The 23,103-nt window shown below is 38.2% G+C and overlaps 1 protein-coding gene across 1 annotated transcript in view; it reads right to left on the bottom strand.

Moving 5' to 3' along the window:
- Window positions 1-23,103, bottom strand: part of CCDC80 (coiled-coil domain containing 80) — a 39,183-nt gene that overhangs the window by 8,587 nt on the left and 7,493 nt on the right. Inside the window, exons 3-5 of the mRNA XM_072614002.1 lie at window positions 14,468-14,624; window positions 4,367-4,503; window positions 1,130-1,278 (exon numbers count right to left, since the gene is read on the bottom strand). Coding sequence (XP_072470103.1) covers window positions 1,130-1,278; window positions 4,367-4,503; window positions 14,468-14,624 — 443 coding nt within the window. The remainder of the gene's footprint in view (window positions 1-1,129; window positions 1,279-4,366; window positions 4,504-14,467; window positions 14,625-23,103) is intronic.

The following is a 23,103-nucleotide window of genomic DNA, read 5'->3' as shown; positions in this document are numbered from 1 at the left end:
AAAGCCTTCAGATCTGGCGCAAAATTTTCAAGGCAGAAAGTATAATTTTGTATGTAATCTTAAGTGGAAGTAAGGAACAGACTATGGAGATACTAAAGCAGGAGGGAAACTCTTTGCTTAGACTGAAAATAGTGGGAAGAATATAGTGAAGTTGAATATGGGACTTTACTCTCTGTCCTTTCTAGTAGGGAGAGAATCAGTACAGTCACAGCTGTTTCCTCTTCTTTCCAGACTCCTGAGAGACAAGATCCATTTTCCTTTTTTTTTCTTTTATTCTTGCCTTATTTTGCAGAAAGTAACCTGTGGCCACCAGTGAGACCTTAGTAAGTGACCTCAGAAGTCATATCAACTTTTAGTTTAATGTCATCTTCTTTGTAGAAATATATGTTTCTCTATATCTTTAGAGTTCTTCATTTTTTAAAAATTATATTCTTAACTTATAGAAGTCATTTGGATAGATTTGTATTGAACTAGATATTTCTTGAAAGCTTAAAACTACACTGAGACATTTGGGATCCCCTGTATATTTAGCTATCATTTCACGTTTTTTGCAGATTTGTATTTCCTATGAGAAGTGGCATGTTGTAGTAGAAAGCATATTGAACTAGGATTCAATTCCTGGATTTAAGTTCCAGCTCTATCCTTTACTAGCAATGTGATCTTAGACAAGTTACTTCTCATCTTTAGGCCTCAGTTTTCTTCTCTGTCAAATGCTGGGGTTTGACTACTAGATGATCTCTAAATTACCTTCCAACTCTGTTTTTCTGAGATCTTGTGAGTCATCGCATGTTCACGGAAAGTCAGTCATATGTACTCGGTGCCAGTAAGGACCAGGAAGGAGAGAAATCACTGATTCTAGATCACAAAGTCAACAGCACCACCACCAACCTAACCCAACAGTCCTCATTATCTGTGTCTTTTCCAATTAACAAGAGAAAAAAAATAACATTCTCAGTTGACAGTTTGCTGTATAATTCTTAAAAATCATATTGTTCTCTTGGAAAGGACAAGGACCTTACAAATCTACAAGCATCTATTTGTTATTTTAATTTCAATACTTTGAAATCATATAAGGTGATTTAAAGTCAAATCTAACCCAGACATTCCTGAAGGCCAAAAGAACATGTACCTAGATAGGAAGTTCTCCAGTGACTGCTTCTTGTCCTCCTTGCAGACAATGCCCTCCTTCTTCTGTCTTTCCATATCTTTGATTCGAGACTGGAAAGTGTCAATCAAATCAAAAATAGACTTCATTGCTATGGGAACCTCATAGTATTGCTGTTTCAGAAAGAAAAACAAAAAGACAATTAGAGACCCAAACATCCAGCTATTATTAGGACAGGTCAGCAGCTTCTGAATACAGTCATGGGAACTGAAATATTGGGGCTCATCCACTTAACTAATCCCCCCACACAGTAGTGCTTTCTCTCTTTTTGAGGTGCTAACTATATGAAACACCATGACTTACACTTTCAAGGGTCTTTCAGGTTTACAGAGCTCCTTTGGCTCTGAAGTCACCCACCTACCCCCAAAGTGCTTTGCTATGAATACATCCCAGTTTCACTTCCCCTGCCTTTGATGCTGAGTTGGTTCTCATGCACTTCACAACAGACAAAGAAGTGAGGAACACTATAATTAATACAAGAAAGTGAATGAAATTACTCAATCGAGTCTGCCTACGGTAATAAACCTGTGTAAAGAAACTTCTCAGACTATTAGAATGGTGGTGGGGAAGGGAAAGAAATAGGGGCTGGAAGAAGAGGGACAGAGAAACTGTTCTTGTAACTCAGGAAAAGTTAGATCTACTGGAAAATATGACTCAGGATCAATGAAAGAAATAGGCCAAAGGTTTACAGCTTAGGTCGAAGTCTTATGCCTCAGAATGCATTCTTCAAGAAGAAAGTTAGAAAGCACTAGACATGGCAAATAGCAAATGGTATAAGAAACCATGAAATCAGACACTTTTAACAGACAAGAAGAAGCCGATTACAGACATAGCTGACATACTGGAATTATCTGTCGTAGGTCATCAGTTGGTCATGGCAGAGATCAAAATAAACACCAGATTGGAAGAAAGAGTAAAGGTGAGAAAAAATAGGGATTGTGTGAGATTCAGGAGTTCCTTATTGACTTTTTATGAATAAACTAATGCCTGAAAAAGATGAAATAGATAAAAATGATAATGCTATCACCATTTCCTACAGAACTTTGATCAGAGACCAAAATAGCCCCAGCAAACAGTTAATCTCCTTTGTTAAATGAACCGAAAGAAATACTAAGTAAATGTGACACTGCTTAGAGTGAAATGGGCAGCTGGGTGGCATACAGCATAGAGTGCCAGGCCTGAAGTCAGGGAGACTCATCTCTCTGAGTTCAAATCTGGCCTCAGATGCTTACTAGCTATGTGACCCTGGGCAAGTCACTTAATCCTGTATACCTCCATTTCCTCATTTGTAAAATGAGTTGGAGAAGGAAATGGCAAATCACTCTTGTATCTTTGCCAAAAAACCAAAATATAACCAAAAAACCCAATTGGAGACACCAAGAGTCAGATATGACTGAACAACAATTAGAGTGTAAACTCATTTATGAAATACCATGGAAGAGGAGGGCAAAAGATTATAAAATCATGAAAGACAATTGAGGAAAAATGCTTAAAGAGCTTGCTGTGAGATCCCTCTACCCAAGAGGTCAACAAACAGACATGACGTAGAACTAAACTACTGGTATTTTGATAGTGATGTATTTTGTCAGTAATAACAGTGAAATCACTCCACTCGTACTCTATCTATACCTTAATACATGATATATTATGCTTGTCTAATAGTAACAGCACTTCATAAAATTCATGAGAGAGAGTGATCCTCATCATGTGCTTGCAGAGGAACTGTCAGAGGCAAAATAATGTTCAAAATACTCAGAGGAGCTCAGATAAAGTTTTTTTTTTCCCATTGGAAAATATCATCATGGCGCTTTTATCACCAAAAAGCATTTGAGAAAATGTGAAAAACTATCAAGCTATATGCCTGTTCCCTCATCCTTAAAAAAATATTTATGAGAATTATTCATGTGTGCATTTAGTAGGAAAAGATATGACACAATCATATCTGGGGAACTCAGGTGGGATTTTATTGATTTCTTCCTATATATTCATTCCTCCTGGTTCCTAGGCCTATGTCCTAAGCCACTTAGAGCCATGGAGCAGTCAGCAGGAGTGAATTAAATATTTTACCTGGTTGAAATATATAGAAGTTTGGGGCTGGGAAATACTGATCTAGAGAGTGGTCAGAAGGTAATATGGTGCTGCACACATATACTGGCATTGAGCAATTTATAGAATCACAAGATATTGAAGCAAGAAAGGATCTTAGGCTAGTGGTCTTAACATAACAAATGATGTTTACTGAGTATGTGCAGTCATGTATGGATAAAAAGGAATGAGCTAGCTCCCGAAATCTTCCTCCAGGGTCCGAACCCTAAAAGTTAACTGAAAAGGAGTAGTTATCATTATGATAGTGACCTATGTATGTCATCTTGTTCCTACTATACCTTGGCATGTAGCTAAGGCAGAACTACAAAAACGAGAATTGGCAGGCAGTGGGAAAGAGGAAAAATCTAATTCTTGCCAATATCAGGGAAATTTTTCTTCAGAAGGCAAAATAAAGCTCAATAAAGTCTGCAACTTTCTGGCTTCTAATGACTTTAGCTGAGGATGATGCTTGTTCTATGAACAACCAAAGCTGCCTGAATTGGGGCCAAAGTTAGACAGCCTAATTATCTTCTGGAATCTTGTAACTTTCCTGCTGCCTCCTTTACTATTTCAGCCCTTACTGCCTCTGCATACCAATAAAATACCAGCTGTATAGGGTGCCTCTCTATGCAGAGCCAAGGAGCTGACTCCATTAGGGATTCCTGGTTTCTATGGTGTTGACAATACATTTCTCTATTGCAGTTTAAAACTGAAGTCAACTCAACTGTTTCCCTTCAACATTTTGTTAAGTAATGCTACTCACAGTTATTTGTCTTGCTCCTCTTTCGCCTCTTCCTCCTCTGCAATGTTTCATAAGCAAGTTTGCATTTTCAACCATTAGTTTTCTAAAAGGTAATCTAGTTACCATACATACCTTTGATGCAAATACAACCCACATACCTTTGATACAAATGAAAGTAAGTCAGAACTTTTTGACTGTTGAAAGTCAAAAGAATAGCAAGGAACAGAATACTAGGTAAAGATTAAAATACAAACAGCAACGTGTAGGACATCTAGTGGAGAATAAGATATATATACATTGTCAAAGGAAACCATTAGTAGAAAAAAAAAATTTCGAATAATAGGGAATGGCACCCAAGGTCACAAAGTCCATACCTTGACTCTCATGTCAACATCAGTTAGCACCATGAAGAAGTCATTGTAGGTCATTCCATACTCCTTCCTCAGTTCACTGATGAGATGCTGATCTACTAAGTCTTCATCATCTAGCACCTTCATGGGTTTCTCATTATCTTAAAGGAGATAAAATACGATTGAGTATGGGGTGGGTAGTACCTAGGTGGCTCAGTGAATAGATAGACAAAATAGGGCCTGGAGTGAGAAAGACCTGAGTTCAATTCCAGCCTCATACACTACTAACTGTGTCACCCTGGATAAGTCACTTAACCTCTGTTAGCCTTAATCCACTGTGGAAAGATATGGCAAACCACTCTAGAATCTTTGCCAAGAAAATCCCACAGAGGGTCACAGAGAGTGGGAGACAACTGAATAAACAAAAACAAATAGAGTGGGTGAGACAGACCATGGTAGGTTACGCCTATGCTGTGTAATATTTAGTATTGATATACTTTCATAATATTTAGAACTCTTCACTTGCCTCACAAGGTTGCTGTGAGGAAAGCATTTTGTAAATCTCATGGCAGTATGTGAATGTGAGGTATGACTATTACTGTTATTTTGTTGTGGTTACAGGCAGAAAAGACACTCACAAACACATACATACTCCCATAACGGAGGTTTAAAGCATAACAAACATGTCCATTGTAACTCCATGCTGCACTCATGAAAGAGAATCAACTTTTGTAAGTTAGCATCTTACATTTTTAAAGTATTTATTGTCCAAGGACAGACACAGTGGATAGAGAACTGCTCCTGGAGACAGGAAGACCTGAGTTCAAATCTGGCCTCAGACACTTATTGGCTAAGTGACCTTGGGCAGGTCACTTAAACTTCTGTTTGCCTCAGTTTCCCAAACTCTAAAATGAAGATCATAATAACAGTTATGATTCAGAGTTATGGTGAGAATTGAATGAGGAAATATCAGCATAGCCTGGCTCCTACCACGTACTATTAAAAAAAACTATTAAAAAAAAAAAGCTTATTTCTCTCCCTTCCTGCTTCTCATCACTCATTTATTATTGAGGTGACCTTGGGCAAGTCACTGAACCTCTCTGAGACCCATTTCTTCATCTGTTAAATTAGAGAAAACACAGCAATACAGTGATTCAAGACAATCTGAAAGGACTAATGACGAAGCATGCTATCCACCTCCAGAGAAAGAACTGATAGTGATTGAAACATGCTGTTCCTTCTTTCATTTTTTCCCTTTTATTTGAGTTGGTTTGTACAAAATAACTGATATGAAAGGGTTTTCCATAGTTGCACATATATATAGCCTATATTTGATTGCTTACCATCTTGGTGAGGGGGAAGGAAGGTGGGAGAGAGGGATAAAAATTGGAACTCAAGAATTTAAATAAAAATGTTCTAGAAATTTTTTGTATTGTTCTGAGGAACAAATGAAATAACACACTTGTAAACTGCAAAGCGCTAAATAAAAATAATGTTTCACAGTTATTTTGTGTGCTGATGACAAAACATAACAAATCTTGCCTTGAGTCCTGCTTAGTGAGAATGCTATTCTTCATTCCCACCACATCTTCGCCAACTGGATGGCCAAATTTTGAATAATAGCCAGAGCCAGGACCTGGCTCCATATAACACCACTCCTTCCAAGTATAAAGATGTTCCACAATCAACTTTTTTAAGGCCCTACCTGTTTATATTCATTACCTATACCATTGCAAAACTGTGCATTAGAGTGAGAGACAAGAAACTCAATTCTATGATCTGGTCTTTCCTTCCAGCCAAAAACTTGGCTAAGAGACTTTGACCAAACCAAAGACATGGTAAATTCTTCTCTGCTAGGCTCTAGAGAGATTCTTGTGCCAAAATGAATATTCGTGATCAAGTAGCAAAAGCTGCCAAATAAAAACAGTGGAAATACTGACCAATATCAGGCTCTAGCTGAGTTAATGGGTAGCACTACAATCGTGACAGACAAGCTGAGAACTCAACCAAGTTCAGGGTTACGTTATTCTCGCATCTATCTTGGGACAGCTCTGGCCTCCAGCTGCCAGCTCCTGCCAAAGAAATTGGTCTTGTCTTTGATTCTGTTTAAATTAATGCCAGGTGAAAGAGGGTCTGCTTCAATTTGAAAATACATCCACAAATTTGGCCATGTATTTGAAGTTTTATCCAAGAGTATCCACAACTCTGTCATCCGTACCATGGATTATATATGTTGAATATACACATAAGCACATGAATATGTATATATACACATATACACACATATGCACATTTATATACACACATATGTGTGTTGCACATGCATACATGTACATACATATATACATGCACATACACACATGTGTGTATGTATGTATGTCTTTATCTATCTTCCTGTATAACCTTCCAAGTTTTATCCTGTTCATCTTGATATTGACCATGGTATTAGTGCATGTTGTGTTGTTTTAGCCATTCTATGTTCTGTCCAGGAATTTGGGATGGAGAAAATCCATTTATATTCTGGGCAGGCTTGTACATAGGAGTGGCAAGTCCCATCTTGGAAGGCAGACATTCTGAACTTTTTTCTTGTTATGTGCCCCTTTAGAAATCTGTTGAAGGCTAGGGATCTGTTCTCAGAATGTTTTAAATGCATAAATTAAAACAAATAGAATTACAATGAAAATATTGAAATAAAGATCAGGTTTTTTCCCATCCAAGTACATGGGCCTACCGAAATCAGGGACCCCTTGGTGACAGGGATACATTGGGTTAGGGGTAGAACTACCACTTTGGAAAGGCAACTTGGAAAAAGGGTAAGTGAACAAAGAGTTCTCCTGAAAACCCCTTGTGAAGAAGCACCCACTGTCACCCTAAGCTACATATACATAATGTACATACATAAATATGTATATTTGTATGCATATGTGTATGCATATTTGTGTGTGCACATGCATGTACATACATATAAAATATGTGCTACATATGTGTATATAAAATGTATAAATATATATGTATATGTACATGTAAATGTGTGTATATGTAAATGTCACTTTTGGACAGCTTTAATTTATTAGAAAGTTTTTCCTTAGAGTAAACCAAAACTTGCCTTTTTATAACTTTAGTCCTTCTCTTCTAATTTTACATTATGAGGTAATGTAAACCAAGTTTCCCATCTCTTCTACGTGACAATCCTTCATAAGTATGAAGGCAGTTATTGTTCCCCTCCTCTAGCTCCTCTTCTTTGGCCTAAACCCTCTCAGTTCCTTCAGCCAACCCTTAAATGGAATGATTTCAAGGTTCTTTACCATTATGGTCACCAGCCTCTGGGGGTTCTCCATGTCCTTCTTAAATGTGGTGCTCAGAACTGCTCACAATATATAGATGTGAGGATACAGCAGAACTACCAACTCCCTGGTTTCCATGCCTCTCTTAACACAACCTAAATAAAGGGAGTTTTCTTTGCTATCTTATGATACTCTTGAACTCCCATTGAGCTGAAGCCTACTATAAGCCCCAGATTATTTTCAAGTGAATTTCTGGCTCTACTATCTTGTGTTTGGGAAGTAGATTTTTTGAACCCAAATTCAAAACTTTTTATTTATCACTATTAAATTCCACCTTATTAGATTTAGCTTATTGAGATCTGTCATTCAAAGGATTAGCAATCTTCCCTGCCCCCGATGCACACACATTTTGTATCATCTGCAAATGTGGCAACCATGTATCTATGTCTTTATACAAGTCATTAGTAAAACTGTTGAACAGAAGATGTTCCTAAAGCACTCCATAAGAGACCTATTTCCATGAAAACATTGACCAATTAATGATAATTTTCAGGTATAACTATTCAATTATTTCCACCAAACTATGCCATAATTTAACTTATATTTCTCACTTGGCCCCAAGAAGGACATGAGAAACTTTTGTTTGATGCTTTACTAACATCCAAGTACACCAGTTCTATAGCCATTTCCTTGATCTAATAGTCTAGAAACTGGGGGGAGGGATTAGGGAGGGAGAGAGAGAGAAAATAAGAGAGTGAGGGAGGGAGAGGAAGAGAAGGAGTGAGAAAGACAGAGAGGAACAAAACTAGTCTGGTAGTGGCTCTCTATAGTCACTTCTTGCTTTTAGAAATATATATTGAACATCCCTTTAACAATAAAATATAGAATTTTGCCAAGTGAAGTACAGGTCAATGTTCTCTAATTTCCTAACTCCACTCTCTTCCTTTTTAAAAATTAGAGCAATGATTGAACTTCTCCAACCTGAATCCTCTCCCCTATTCTGCGCAATCTTTCAAAGATACAGTTCAGCAATCACATTAGCCAGGGCCTTTGGCAACCTCTGTGGTAGCTAATCTTGGCCTGGTGACTTGAAGTCAACTAAGTGTTCCCTTACTAGTTCCCTACTTATCTTAGATTTTAGCTTCTTATTAGCCCTTTTTGTTCTGTCCTTTCTAGCCCTAAGATCACCTTTCTTGGCTAAGAACACAAATGCAAAGAATTGAACATTTAGACATTATATCCATCATCTATTAACATTGCTCCATCCACCCTAACAGCCTGTCCTTTCTTTGATCTTCCTCTTTTCTGCAACAGAGTTGAAAATACAAAAAACAAAAAACCCCACAACTTTTTGTTATTCTTAGCCATCTTTGCTAGCCTAAGCTCATTCAGAGCTTTTGTACTCCTGAACATTATTCTTGGAGGACTATGTCACTTTGGTGTATTATATTATATCCATTAACCCTTGTGTGAATCTTTTAAAAACAAATAAACAAAAGCTAAGTTGGTCAATGAGTTTTCCCCTTGTAGACACATCAATCTCCTTTTTGGGTTTTGTTTTTTCCTCGACATAAAATTGCTTCTTTTCATATCTTAAATATTCTTGGTCTTAAGAAGTTCATATCTTTCCTTGATTGACTTCCCTTGTAGAATTTTAACTGTAAAGAAAAGTATTTACTAGGTGGTAAACTCTTTGAAGGCAGAGACAACCTCCCCTCTCCCTTCTTCCTCTTTGCATGTGGAGAACACAACTCATATCCTGGGGATATTTGCTGAATGAAATGGGATTGATTTATGCTGTTATCATCAGGTAACTGGTTCTGTTCCCATTTGAAAAGTACAGTTTTTATCTGTTTTCTTTACAAAAGAAAATACTTCTTGTTCCAAATTTCTCTTTTTATATTAAAGTCAAAGTATTATGGCTGTGTGATTACATGGGGCAGAGGACAAAAGAAAAGGGTGGCAGTCATTGGGGACAACATAGACAAGGATGAGGTGGAAGTGAGGGGCCTCTGTACAAATTGTTGTGGTTTAGTTGATTAGTCCTGTTCAACTCTTTGTAACCTCATTTGAGGTTTTCTTGGCAAGGATACTAATGTGAATGGATTGTCTTTTCCTTCACCAGCTCATTTTACAGATGAGGAAACTGAGACAAATAGGGTTGTGACTTGCCATCGGGTCACAAAAACAGCAAGTGTCTGAGGCCAGATTTGAATTCAGCTCCTTGTGGCTCCAGGGTCAGTATGCTATCCACTGAACCTCATAACTGCTATGAATTGCCACTACCTAATGACACAGAGATGGCCCCCACCCTGCAACATTCTCATCCCTAATCGTTGTATTACTAAATACATATATTTACAACAGTAAAAATTATCTCAAATATCCCTTCCAGCTTTAAATCGTGTGGCTTCTAATTCCTCTAATTGAAAACAATTAAAATCAGAAGCTGAATAAAAGAGGGGAACTCAGTGGTTAAACTCCAGCAAACAGAGCATCTGGCCAGCATATACTCCTGACTTAAGCCACCTTGGAATGGCAGGGACAAGAGGCAGTATCTATAACTCACTGTTGACTAAGGAGGACAGATAGGTGGTGCAGAGGATAGAGCACTGGGTCTGGAATCAGAAAGATTCATCTTCCTAAGTTCAAATCTGGCCTCAGATATTTACTAGCTGTGACCCTGGGCAAGTCACTTAACCTTGCTTGCCTCAGTTTCCTCATCTGTAAAATGAACTGGACAAGAAAACAGCAAATCACTCCAATATCTTTGCCAAGAAAACCCCAAATGGGGATCACAAAGAGTTGGATATGAGTGAAAAACAACTCAACAACAAGGAATAATTAGTATGTGGAATATATAGAATATAGAATAATTAGTATTGTGGTCAACGTGCCAAAACCTGCTTTTCAGGAAAAGTAACAAAGATCTATGTGTTCTTATCTATCTCAGGTCCCTGTTAGATTCAACTTTATAGAACTTTGACATAAAGAACTCATCTGAGACTGAAAATATTGAGGCAAAGAAGAGGGCAGTTCCAGCTGTTACCTATGAGAGTGATGTAGACTGCCACTCTCCCCTTTGCTACTTGTAAGAAAAAACATTGCCTGTGGCCTTTTTTTTTGCCCACACCTGCTTTAGGTACTCCTAGCATTCTTCTTCGTACTTTCATTTCACCCTCCACTTAAACCACATTCTCTACCTCCCTTTTTACTTTCTACTGAAACCTTCCCTGTATCCCTCCTATAAACTGCCAAAGGCTCTTTCCTTAAAAGGCCCACTATGTTCTTGTTCTCAGAAACTGACCTGTCATATGTTATTATCACACACTTTTCATCTCCCATCTCAACAAACAAAGAGAGGGAAACAAACAAATTCCTTTATATTGCCAAAAAGAAACAGGGCTATTTTTTTCTTTCCACTGAACAAACAGAATTTGCAGCCAGCTACTTTCCCTTGAGGAGACTTTCCCTTTAATTCTATTGTCCTGACACACACTCACATATTCTTCTCCAAGATTAGCATCTTTTAAATACCATTGGCAGTGAAGACATTCTTTCAAAGATTGGACTCTTTTAACCCCAGCCTCATGCTTTACAGGAACAGTTTCCAGGCTTCCCTGTACCACCCTAGCTGATATGCATCTGATGGGTTGGAACTTGCTCAAGGGAAATAATTCTCTCTGTCTCTCTGTCTGTCTGTCTATCTGTCTCTCTCGCTCTCTCTGTATCTCTGTCTCTCTCCTTGGCTCTCTTCACTTCTCTCCATTTTCTCATTCTGTCTCCCTCTGTCTCTCTCCCTGTCTCTGTCTCTCCCTCTCTCTCTTTCTCTCTCTGTGTTTCTCTCTTTCTTTCTCTGTCCCTCCATCTCTGTGTCTCTGTTTATGTTTCTCTGTTTCTCTGTCTCTGTCTTTGTCTCTGTCTCTCTCTGTCTCTGTCTCTGTCTCTCTCCTGTCTTTCTCTGTTTCTCTATTTCTATATCTCTCTTTCTGTCTCTCTCTCTCTCTCTCTCTCTGTCCCCGCACACCATAAGAAAGATAAACACCCTAGTACCTTGGTCCTTAGCCACATGTTATCTAGATTCTGACAGTCTCTTGAATGCACATGGTAGGGTGTGGCACCTCATGAGCACAGATGGCACTGGAGTTGGATAAGGGCCTTTACTTCTGGGCCCACTTAAAATTTGGAAGAGTCAAAAGTGCCTGAAAGAAATTCTTAAATGGAAAATTAAAGCCATCTGATCAATTTCCAACTGAGTGTTGGTCAGGGCCAAAGTTTTGAGATTTTGGATGATGGTGCAAGCTGGTTCTTATTTTCCCATAGCTGTTCTGTCAGCTTTGGCTTAGTAGTGTGCATGTGGTAGGCTTTCCTTTCAAATCTGATGAGACATACATACAGGACTTCAGAAAGGAAAAGAAAAAAAAGGTCCCCAAAAAGCAGGCCTAGCCTATCGTCCAAGGGAAGCCAACAACGAAATTATGTGCCTGGCTCCCTATGTAGCAGGAATAAAACTTAGGCATCTATACAATTCTCATTAGATCCAGATGTCCAGAAGGCAATAGAATTATTATGTTGTAAAATTGCCAGGCAACACAAAATATTTATAACACTTGAGAAGAGATAGATATTGAGATGGGAAAAGAGAATGACTTTCTAAAGGCCATCTTTAGATAAGAGACTTTCAAAAATACTTTATGAGATTGAGAGATAATAGATTTGACATTCTGGATGCCCTAGACAACTTCTATTATCACCTAGCACAATTCTCTCCACTAGAATCTACTTCTTATCTAATCAGATTTCAATGTAACTCATAGCTTAAGTAACCACCTAGAAGGCAGGGGGCAAGAGGTTTTATTTTATTTTTTCTTATTTGTTATTTTTACCTCAGTTTAGTCAACACCAGATTTTCTACCTTTTAAAAGAGAAGTGCTAAAGAGAAATATATCTGCACTTAATTGTAGCCTTCTGGGGGGAGGAGAAAAATAAAGTAAAAAAGTACACAGCAGAGAACAAAAGGAAACTTACAAGGAAGCAAGGAAAAGATGGACAGCTCTCAACACACATAGTATTTATCATACAGGTTTTCTTGAAATTAAAATTTATTGTTACATATCTTGAATCCTCTCTTATGTTCTGCTGCACACATGACATGCTTCCCCTCCCTTTCTTTGTATTTAAGTTCCAATATTTAAGTTTATGATGTGTTTTTATTTCTTTTCTCTATTCTGTATTTGGGTACCGGTGTAAGTCTAAAATAAAATTTTAAAAAGAGAAATAACAATGCACCTTCTCTCACAGAACAAAAGCTGAGATAACAAAGCCACCAGTTGCAAAGAACTTTGAAAATATAAATAGCCCATAGTACAAGTACACCTTTCTTTAAAGAATTCCAATTACTTCAAAGCTATAATTTAATCCAGCCCCAGTGTGTGCACTTCCTGACCAAGGCTGGACAATAAGTACAGAGAGGGCTGAAGAGGCAGACAGATCCCATGGGTGGCAAGTCCCTGTTATGTTTTCTTACACTCCCTTTTCCCCCTCCGCCCACCAAGGGGAAGAAGAATGTACAGGTTGCCTCATAGATAAATGGTCCATCTTCTTCTTGGACAGCTCATGTTTCCACATATCTAGCATCAGTAATATTTTTGATTGGGCCAATAATAAAGAATGTTGATAAAGTATTATTCTCCAAGGAGAAGTATGGCATAACACATTGAAATCTGGTTCAAGTTCTGGGTTCAAGTGCACACTTTGATGCATACTGCCTGTGTGACCATGGGCAAGAGATTTCCTTCTCAGTGCCACTAGGCAACTCTCTAGGATTCTAATTTGCAGGGCATTGATCTGCATGGGTAGAGAGAGTTTTCTCACTGAGAATTCCGTATACCCATGAAATCACAGGTCTGGGCAAAAAAACAAAAAGTTCATATTGTGGCAGTAGGAGGTAAAAGATAAAAATGAAGGAATGTATGCTTAGGACAGAATTTTGCCGAAAGTTTTTTCTCAAATGCCTTAGAACTGTATTTTAAAAAACATTTTGTGGGAGAAAATTTAAAACTTATGGAAGTAAACGTTGAAAGCTAAACATAAATTTTAAAAATGTAAATATTTTGGAGTGTAATGTCCATGTCTGAGAATGATCATGAGGTCATGATACCCTACAGCCCTAACCCTTCACATTATTATTTGTCAGTCTCACCGGGATTATTAATATAAAAAATTGCAGCGAACTTAATTCAGTCAAGGTGCTCTCCTTTCCCAACAGCATCAGGCTCAGTCCACTCTCTCTTTTCAGCTGCTTTTTCCTTTAGCCCAAACAACTTTCTTTCAATTCTAGTTAATTCCCCTCCCAGCCTTGCCAGGAACTGAGAAGTCCCAAGGAGTCTGGCAGTCCCTGAGTCTGTGAGTGAGTGAGTAAACCACCTGCTATGTCCAGTCTACAAAACATTTCTATGTCATGCACATATCCATCAGACGGTTTTGTTCTAGGAGGATTTGGACCCACATAAAAGTGTTAGAATTCTGGCAAATGCCTTGATTCCCTTCAGTGCATCCCTGCCTCCTCCTAGCCCCTTGGGCTCCTTCTCACCATTTCCCTGACTTCTAAACTAGCATCAAGAAGTGCCATAAATTTCATTTTACAGCCTAAACATGGGGAAATGCCAGGATGTCTATGGAAAAAAGGAGAAGGGAAGGGAAGAAATAGTCATGACACCACACCAAAGAAGCAATAGTGAATTTATATCTCTCATATTCTCTTTCCCCTAGGTTTCGCCCCACCCCGCTTTTAGGATATGGGGAAAAAAGCAATGACACATTTAAAAAAAAAAAAACTCACCTAGCTGGAAGTGGTCAATTTTCATGGTGCTGTTGTTGATGGGACCAAAGATAGTAATCACAGAGATTTTTCTGGTTGCCATTTTGCAGAAACTCTCCAGGTATTCATCCCTCTGCTGCACATACATATTGTTCTCAACCTTAGGTGCGGTGATGAGCTAGAGGTATATAGAAGTAAGAAAGTATTACTCTGGGTGTAACATTTAGGCAGACTCTACTGCAGTAACCTGAAGGAGTGGGGTGAGGTACAGATGTGCGCTGGAGCCATCTCGAACTGGCTCCTGAGAGATGTTTGGTAAATTTTCAGTGGGAACATTTCTATCTTGGAAATTGGCAAACACTACAAATCAGGACTTGATTTATTGTTTCATTGATCGTTTAGGCTTAAGAAAGTGATGGAGAAGATGTTACTAGTGCAGATTAAACCTAAAAGTGCTTTATGGATAGTTTCATGTTCAGTGGAGAGCTGGTTGTTAAACATTTAACAACATACCACTAGGTGAGGGTAAATCAACGCTGTTCAGTTACTAAAACAGAATGATTCTGATCAAAATAAGGCCATTCTAACTTTATGTTTCCCCTTGGCTATTAAGTAAAAAATTCATTAGATGATATTAATAATGTTTCATTTTGCCTAATTAGATAGTTTTGCTGACCAAACCCTTTTGCCTTATACAGAATACAGAATTAAATTTCCATTGACTCTATCTAGGGTCTTTATAAAGCAACACTACAAACAGCTTTAAAGAAAACTTTTAGCTCACACATTTTCTCTTGTGCAAATATTTAACAAAAAAAAGACAAAGTTACACCCAGGTCTATTTGGCCAAGTACCCCACTCTAATTCACTTACATAGTTTGGGTTCCCACCCAGGACCCCACCAACCCTTCTGATAGGAGGAGGAGAAGGGAAAAAAAAAGAAGAAAAGCAAGGGTGTGTTTGCCTCTTACAGTAGGAGAAAAAGTAGGTCAGTTTCTTCCTCTCAGGATCATTTCTCTCCTACTACCTCCTTCCTCTCCTCTTAATTAGGAGTGCCTGAAGGAATTGCTTTCCTCTAGGGAACGTCTAGAAATCAACTTACATGAGTATCAGATGTCAAAGCCTTCTTTTAAGGCTTCTTCCCACCCACTTGAACATTTTAGGTGCCGTTCTCTGAACCTTCTCCACATCCTTAGATCTTTCAGCAGGCATTCCAATTTGATATGTAATGCTAATTACTTATGTGAGTAAGGTAGGATTTTGGGTTGTTTTGTTGGGTTTTTTTTGGCCAGGCATTTGTGGTTAAGTGACTTGCCCAGGATCACACAGCTAGTAACTGTCAAATGTCTGAGGCTGGATTTGAACTCACATCCTCCGGATTCCAGGGCTGGTGCTCTATTCCCTGTGCCACCTAGCTGCCCCTTCCCATCCCAGTTTTTTTTTTTTTTTTTTATTAAAGGAGCCATCCCTTGACTCACTTCTTAAAGAGGCCTCTTCACTAAATGGGTGTTACCTCAGTCAAAGTGAGAACCTCAAAACACCTTAGCCTAAAAGTCAAGGGTCTCCCAATGCATCCTGGGCCATCTCTAGTCATTCTGATGAATATCAAGCCACTGGACCCAGATTGCTGTGGAGGAGAAAGTGAGGCTGGTGACTTTGCACAGCCCTCCCTCACTCAAATCAAAGTCAACTGCAAGTCACATCATCATCTCCCTAGCGTCATGGTCCTCTTAGAGAACAAACACAACAACAACAGTTTGATATGTTGTAGTCCTTGGGTGGACAAGCTTGTCATAGATACATCTTGGTTTTGTTCATAGGATAAAGTTTCCTTATTCTTTCTCTCTAAACTTTTTTTTTTGTTGGTATCCAGCAAGAGTTTCCTTTTCTGACCAAAGCACATTGGGCCAGAGTCTTCAGGGTCTAGTAGAGCAGTCAGTCAATGAATGAGCATTTGTTAACAGTTTACTACATGTTGTAAGTTACAGGATAAACTGAAAGACAAAAGTTGTCCCTGCTCTCAAGAAGTATACATTCATGGGGGAGCCAACAAAGATCCTTTTCTGGATCATAACTGAACTCATCTATCAACTCGTTAATAGAGTTTGGATAATTTTTTTCTGAATGCATTTGCATTATTTACACTTGACTGTCCCTTTTCCGTTGAATCACACAGGTTCATGAAATGAACCTTCAAAAAAATAACAATTTTCCTGAACCTTAGTTTACTCACCTGTAAAAAGGGAGGGCTGCATTAGATCATTTCCAAGGTATTTTCTAGCTCTCAATGCTATGATGAACAAATCTGAGATATTAATCATACATGGTAGGAAGATGAGTGGAAGGAAAAGAAAGTGGGAAAAGAAAAATGTACACAAGATATATTAAGTTAATCTACATTAAGTCAAATGGAATAATAATTGTAAAATGCTTAACACAGTGCCTGGCACATAGCAAGGGCTATATCAATGGTAACTATCATTATGATTAATATTTTTGCGATCACTTTCTTAAATCAACCAAATGATTAATCAAGCCCTGATTTGTATTTAAAAAATTTTTTTTTGTAATTTCCAAGGTGCAAATTTTCATCATGAATATTTAACAATGACCTTCACGTGGCTACAGCACAGTCCCAGCACCGGTTTATCTCAACCAATCATGAACTTTTATTAAGTGTTACTATGTGCCAGGCTTACTATGTGCTGGTGGGACAAAAAGAGGCAAAAGACAATCCATTCCTTTAAGGAACTCACAATCTAATGGGAGATACAACAATCAAATACATACAAACAAGGTATATACAGGATAAATAGGAAATAATTAAGAGAGGGAGGACACTAGAAATTAGGAAAAGGAAAAGGCTTCCTGTAAAAGATGAGATTTTATTTAGGACTTGTAGAAATCCAGGGAAATCAGTAGGTAGACTTGAGGAAGTCAAGCATTTGAGGCATGGGAGACATTCAAGGAAAATGTCCAAGGCCAAGAGACTAAATATTTTGTTTGTGGAACGGCCAGAGGGTCAGGTCACTGAATCAACTTACCACATGGTGGAAAGTGAGGTGCAAGATGATTGGAAAGGCAGGAGGGAGCTAGGTTACAAAGGTATGGAACGCCTAATAGAACATTTTTTATTTGATCCTGGAAGCAATAGGGAGCCACAAGAGTTTACTGAACACAGGGGTGAATGATCAGACCTGTGCTTTTGGAAATTCACTTTAGTAGCTGAACAGAGGGTAGACTAGAGCAGGAAGGTGGGATAACTTGAGGCAAGCAGACCCATCCACAGGCTATTGCAATAATCCAGGCTGAAGGTGATGCGGTTCCTCATTCACCAAGACAGTGTCAGTGACAGAGGAGAGAAGGTATATTTGAGAGATGATGCAGAGGTAAAATTGACAGACCTTGGTAACAGCTTAGATCTCAGGGTTGAGAGAGGGTGAAAAGTCCCAGATTGTAAGCCTAAGGGACTAGGAGAATTGGATTGTCCTCTATAGTAATAAGGAAGCGTGCTTTTTTTTTAGGGGGGGGGGGTGTTGATTAGAGGGAAGAGTTTAGGAGGAAAGAAAATGAATTCAGTTTTGGACAAGCTTAGTTTAAGATGTCTACTGGACATCCAGTTTGAGAGGTTTGCAAGGCAGTTGGAGATGGAAGACTGGAGGTCAGGTTAGGGCAGGATAGGTAGGTTTGAGAATCATGAGTGGAAATGGTAACTACATTAAATCCATAGGAGCTGATGAGTTGTCACCTCCTTTCAGGAGATACTATGGAACTATTTCATTTACCTTGAAGTCAAGACCTTCCACAACGTAATCCTAATCCTCTCTAGCTTCATTATTCACTACTCCCCTCTACAAACCCTGTGCTCCAGTCAGAGGGATCTAACCCTGCAGAAACATATAGAGGACATTTTTACCTCAGTCTTTGCTCATATATTCTTCCTCCCCAGACTTCTTCTGGAATAGCTCTCCTCCCTACCCCACTTTTCTGAATCTCACCTGTCCATCATTGAGGTTCAGGTCAAATTCTTTGTCTTCCATGATGCTTTCCCTTGGTCACTCTTACTCAAACCAATCTCTCACAACTTTGATTTCCTGTAACATTCATTGTCTGGTCCACATGTTTGGCAATTGGCATATATTACTTTGAATTATTTGTTGTTTTTATGTACATTCTCTCCTTAATTATGCCATAAGTTCCTCAAGAGCAAGGCATGTTATATTCTTTTAGTTCGGAGCTATGTGAACCTGTGCTAATATGCATGTCTGTTAGAATGTATTCATTTTTAAAAAGAACAAAAAAACCTCAAAGTCACTATTATAATCCCTTGTATCCCCAGTACCTGGGACTGTGCCCAGAACATTCTAAATGCTCGATAAACATCTATAAAATGACTTAGAAAGATAATATCCTATTCACTTTCATAATTAATACTGTTGTATCCTGTTTATACTGAATATAATTGTTTCCTCTGTCCAGGGGGCAGAACTGGATCACTACAAAGAGAAAGTTTCTTACCTTTCCCACATTTTGGCATAAGGTCCTTCCTTGCCCCCTTGTAAACTTTAAAAGAGGCATACTAAGGTATAGAACAGGGAGGAATCAAGTGTACTTCAACAGTCCTTACTTAGACACTGGGTCTACTGGCTTTGGAGAGAGGGAATGAAGGAAAAGTTAATAGAGAAAATATTTTTTTCTCCCCAACCACTCCTTGAAGAATGCACGGTTAAAAACTTCTGATCCCAAGAGGAAGAATTAAGCAATTTAATTATGTTATAGCATCATCATCACATGGGGCAGCTAGGTGGCACTGTGGATAGAGTGCCAACCATGGAGTCAGAAGGACCTGAGTTCAAATGTGACCTCAGATACTGTGTGACCTTTGACAACCCACTTAATGCTGCATGTCTCAGTTTCCTCATCTATAAAATGAGCTAGAGAAGGAAATGGCAAGCCATTCCAGTATCTTTGCCAAGAAAACTCCATGGAGTCATACATAAAGAGTCAGATATAACTGAAAAATGACTAAACCACAAAATCATCATCACAAATGTGGACAAGAGTAAACATTTATCAGACACCTATTTTGTGCAGAACACTGCAGTGAGCTCTGGGGATGCCAAGAGATGCATGACACAGTTGCAAGCTTGTTAGAGAAATAGAATGTTAGAACTATTACATGTAGCCATGAGTTTATCCTATATGTCAAGGCCCTTTCCTAGAAAAACAGGTATCCTACATGGTCAAGGCCCCAACCTAGAAATACAAAGACCAATCTCAGACAGAGAAGGCCTATTTTAGTCAGGGATCACATAGGCAGACCTGTAAATTTATCCTTGATGTATAGGGACCATTAACCCAGAGAGAATGGAGTCTCTTTTAAATGAATAGAGGTCAATCCCCAAAAGACTGGGACCTACCCTAGATGTACCAGGGACTATGCTAGATGGATTTCAGGAAAGTCATTGAGGATCTCTGGGTCCCAATTCCCTTATCTCTAAAATGAGGGGTTGTATTTAATGAACTTTAAGGTCCCCTTCTATTTCTAGATTTATGATCTTATGATCTGAAGACAGTTCTCTATCCTAATCTTAAAAGTATACAGAAAAGAAGTTAAAAGGCACTTTTTCCCTTTACCCACTATGAAGATTCATGCCTCTGACAATCATAACTGGCTGTGCCAAGAAACTGGCAAATATGGATGAACTCTGCCATAAATTGGTGAGTAGGGGAGCTCAAAACTGCAATCCTACCATCAGTCTATGAATATGTATTTATAGTTCTGCTGAATGGAGAAGTCGATCTTAGCATCTTCTCTGATTTTTATGTTTGATTCAATGTGTAAAAAAAGACAATGTATCCATTTCACATTTTTAGTGTCTTTTTTCTATGCATTGACATCTACACAACATTAATTTTCTTTCTGGCAATTAAAATAGCTTTTGAAATGGATTCAACAAAGCTTTCCCGTTCCCTCTTTCTTAGAAGAGCATCCCAGTGGTCTCTAGGGAAGGAGGGGTGCTGGTCTCAGTAAATATTGTTGTCTAGCAGTTACACTGGGCACCTATCCAACTTGGTGGGTGTAAAGTGGGACTTGTATTGTAGTTTTAATAGAGTATGGCTGTTCTTTTTCCACGTTTCCTTTCCAGATGGAACATTGGCTCAGCCCAGGCTCACTGGATTATGAAGTTTGTTTGCATAAGGAAAGCGAATAGATCAAAATGAGAAAAGTTTGGCTATACCTAAATATGAAGAAGCTATTTAAATTCCAGATTCTTTTAAAGTACTGTGTTCAGTCCTGAAGTGATTCTGGATTGTCACGGCGTTATTTTTTTAAATGGAGAAGTAATTTGCTATCTCAAAGCTTTTAAACCCTTTCAACATTAAATTGATTTTCCAAATGAACCAAATAATCAGATTACTACACAAATGCCCAGATTATTGAGGTCAGATTAACATTATTGGCCCTTGTATGTCAATTACATACATGTGATTGATTCACCTCTCAAAATGTTGATTGAACAGTGGCCATTTGTGTCATGTGAACTTGTGATTGGATCTCTGAAATTCAATACAAGTAGATTGACCAATGGGTTGGTCTTTGGGTACAAGACAATAGGTTTAATACAAGGTTTTGCCTTGTATGAAAAGTTTAGAAATTTCTACATGGACTGTGGCTATGTCTATGTGACATCACGATTTCAAAAGGTTTGAGGGTTGTTTGTTTTGACTATCACCATGATGAAACACCAACCAATTTAATAGATCCCTAAGGTGTCTATCTGATTCACTAAGTTAGTATTGAATTGATTAATCAATTGCTTGGCAAATTAATGGTTTGTCTGGGATGTCATATAGATCTACCTATGTCTATATAGGACGAGCAAAGATGAGGGTTGGAGACGAACATATAGGTAATTCAGGTAAAACATTTGCTTTAAGATCACAACAGGAAATGCAGATTTTGACATGATTTGATTAATTTATTTGTGTAATTCAGGGCCTGCATAGTTTGTTTAAATGTTTAATTCTTAGTTTGGATCATCTAAGCCTAGAAGAGAACTTCTAGTCCAATTTCTTCATTGTATAGCTGAGGAAACTGAGACCCAGGAAGATGAGGCTGGCAGAGAGGAAGTATCAGTGGTTGGATTGAATCCAGATTCCCCCATTTCAGATGTAGCCAGTGTTTTTTTCCTCACAGTATCATACAGACTTAAACATTTATTAAAGAAATGAAATAATTTCTTGATATTGCCTTCATTTTATGGCAGTATAGCCTTGTTTACTTTCAGTCCTGGGACAGTACAAGTGGCAACCTCAAGATGAAGATAAATTCATTTTGTTCCATTTTGTTTTCCAGAGCATTGGACTGACAACCCAGAGACCTAGTCCTAATGCTTACTCTTCCACCATCTGTATGACCCTGGAAAAATCTTTTGACTTTTGATCCTCATTTTCTTTATTTACATAATAACAAGTGGACTATATTAAATTATGTAAGGATATATTATATCCCCTCCTTAAGAGGAGCACTATTTCATTTTTTATCCATATGTCCATTGCCTCACATAATTCCCTGCATATAATAAGTGCTTAATAAATGTTTATTGTTGAACTGACCAATCTTTAAGATCTTTTACACCTTCTACTTCCTGTTACCCTATGACTTATAATGGTGGCAAGCAAAAATTTAGAATTGTAGTAAGTTTTGCTGGTAAATGTTTAACAGCCAGCTCTTGGGGGGGAACTGTATGTGAGACATCCTTTTTAAATTTTCATTATTAGAATTAAGAATTAATAATTCTTGATTATTATCTTTAGACAAACAATAAAACAATAAATCAAATCCTGATTTATATATAACGTTTTTTTTTTATTTCTGAGGTGTAAATGCTCACGCTGAAAATTTTACAATCAACTCTCATGAATTTGTGCATTTTGACTGCAGCATATTCCCAACAAGAGTATTCAAGACTCCACCATGTGAAAAGTGATGTTCTATATTGACTTGCTGGAAGGTGGAATGTATGTAAGGTTGAACACTGGCCTGAGAATCAGAATATCTCAGGTTCATGGATGGGTTGTCCTGTAAAACCTCTGTGCCTCAGTTTGCCCAACTGCAAACTGATAACATTAGCTGCTACAGTTTTTATAAAGGCTTGGCGAACTATTTACAGAATTGTACATTTTAAGCCGGTAAGAACATCAGAGATCAATTAGTTCAATATCCTCACCTCCCTCACTTTATAGACAACTTATGAGATAATTGAGGCATAGAAAGTAGAAATGATTTGGTCAGACAGGTGGTACACAGTGGAGCCTGGAGCTGAGTTCCATTTGGAACCTCCTGCTCCAAATTCAGGGTTCATTATTGTGAATTTTTTTTGTTCCTCAGAAATTGCATGAATATAAAACACTCAGGTTATGAGAGGCATATCAGATTGGCTGGACTGAAAATACTGTGCACTTGCTTTGGTCCATAGACCTTGTTTCATTTCCAAGATATCAGGTTAAAATTTGGGGCCACTAGGAAGAAAACTTTAGCTGCCACACTTGAACTTCTGCAGTATCTTCTTTAGGTCTTTATACCTTTGTGAATATTAATTCAACCACTGTATTCCTTGGGAGGTAAAATAAAGTACTGTATCTAAATTTGA

This window comes from Notamacropus eugenii, chromosome 5 (assembly GCF_028372415.1).
Source record: "Notamacropus eugenii isolate mMacEug1 chromosome 5, mMacEug1.pri_v2, whole genome shotgun sequence".
NCBI classification, from domain to species: Eukaryota; Metazoa; Chordata; class Mammalia; order Diprotodontia; family Macropodidae; genus Notamacropus; species Notamacropus eugenii.
The sequence above is the reverse complement of the archived record's forward strand: the minus strand, read 5'-3'. Positions and strand labels throughout refer to the sequence as shown.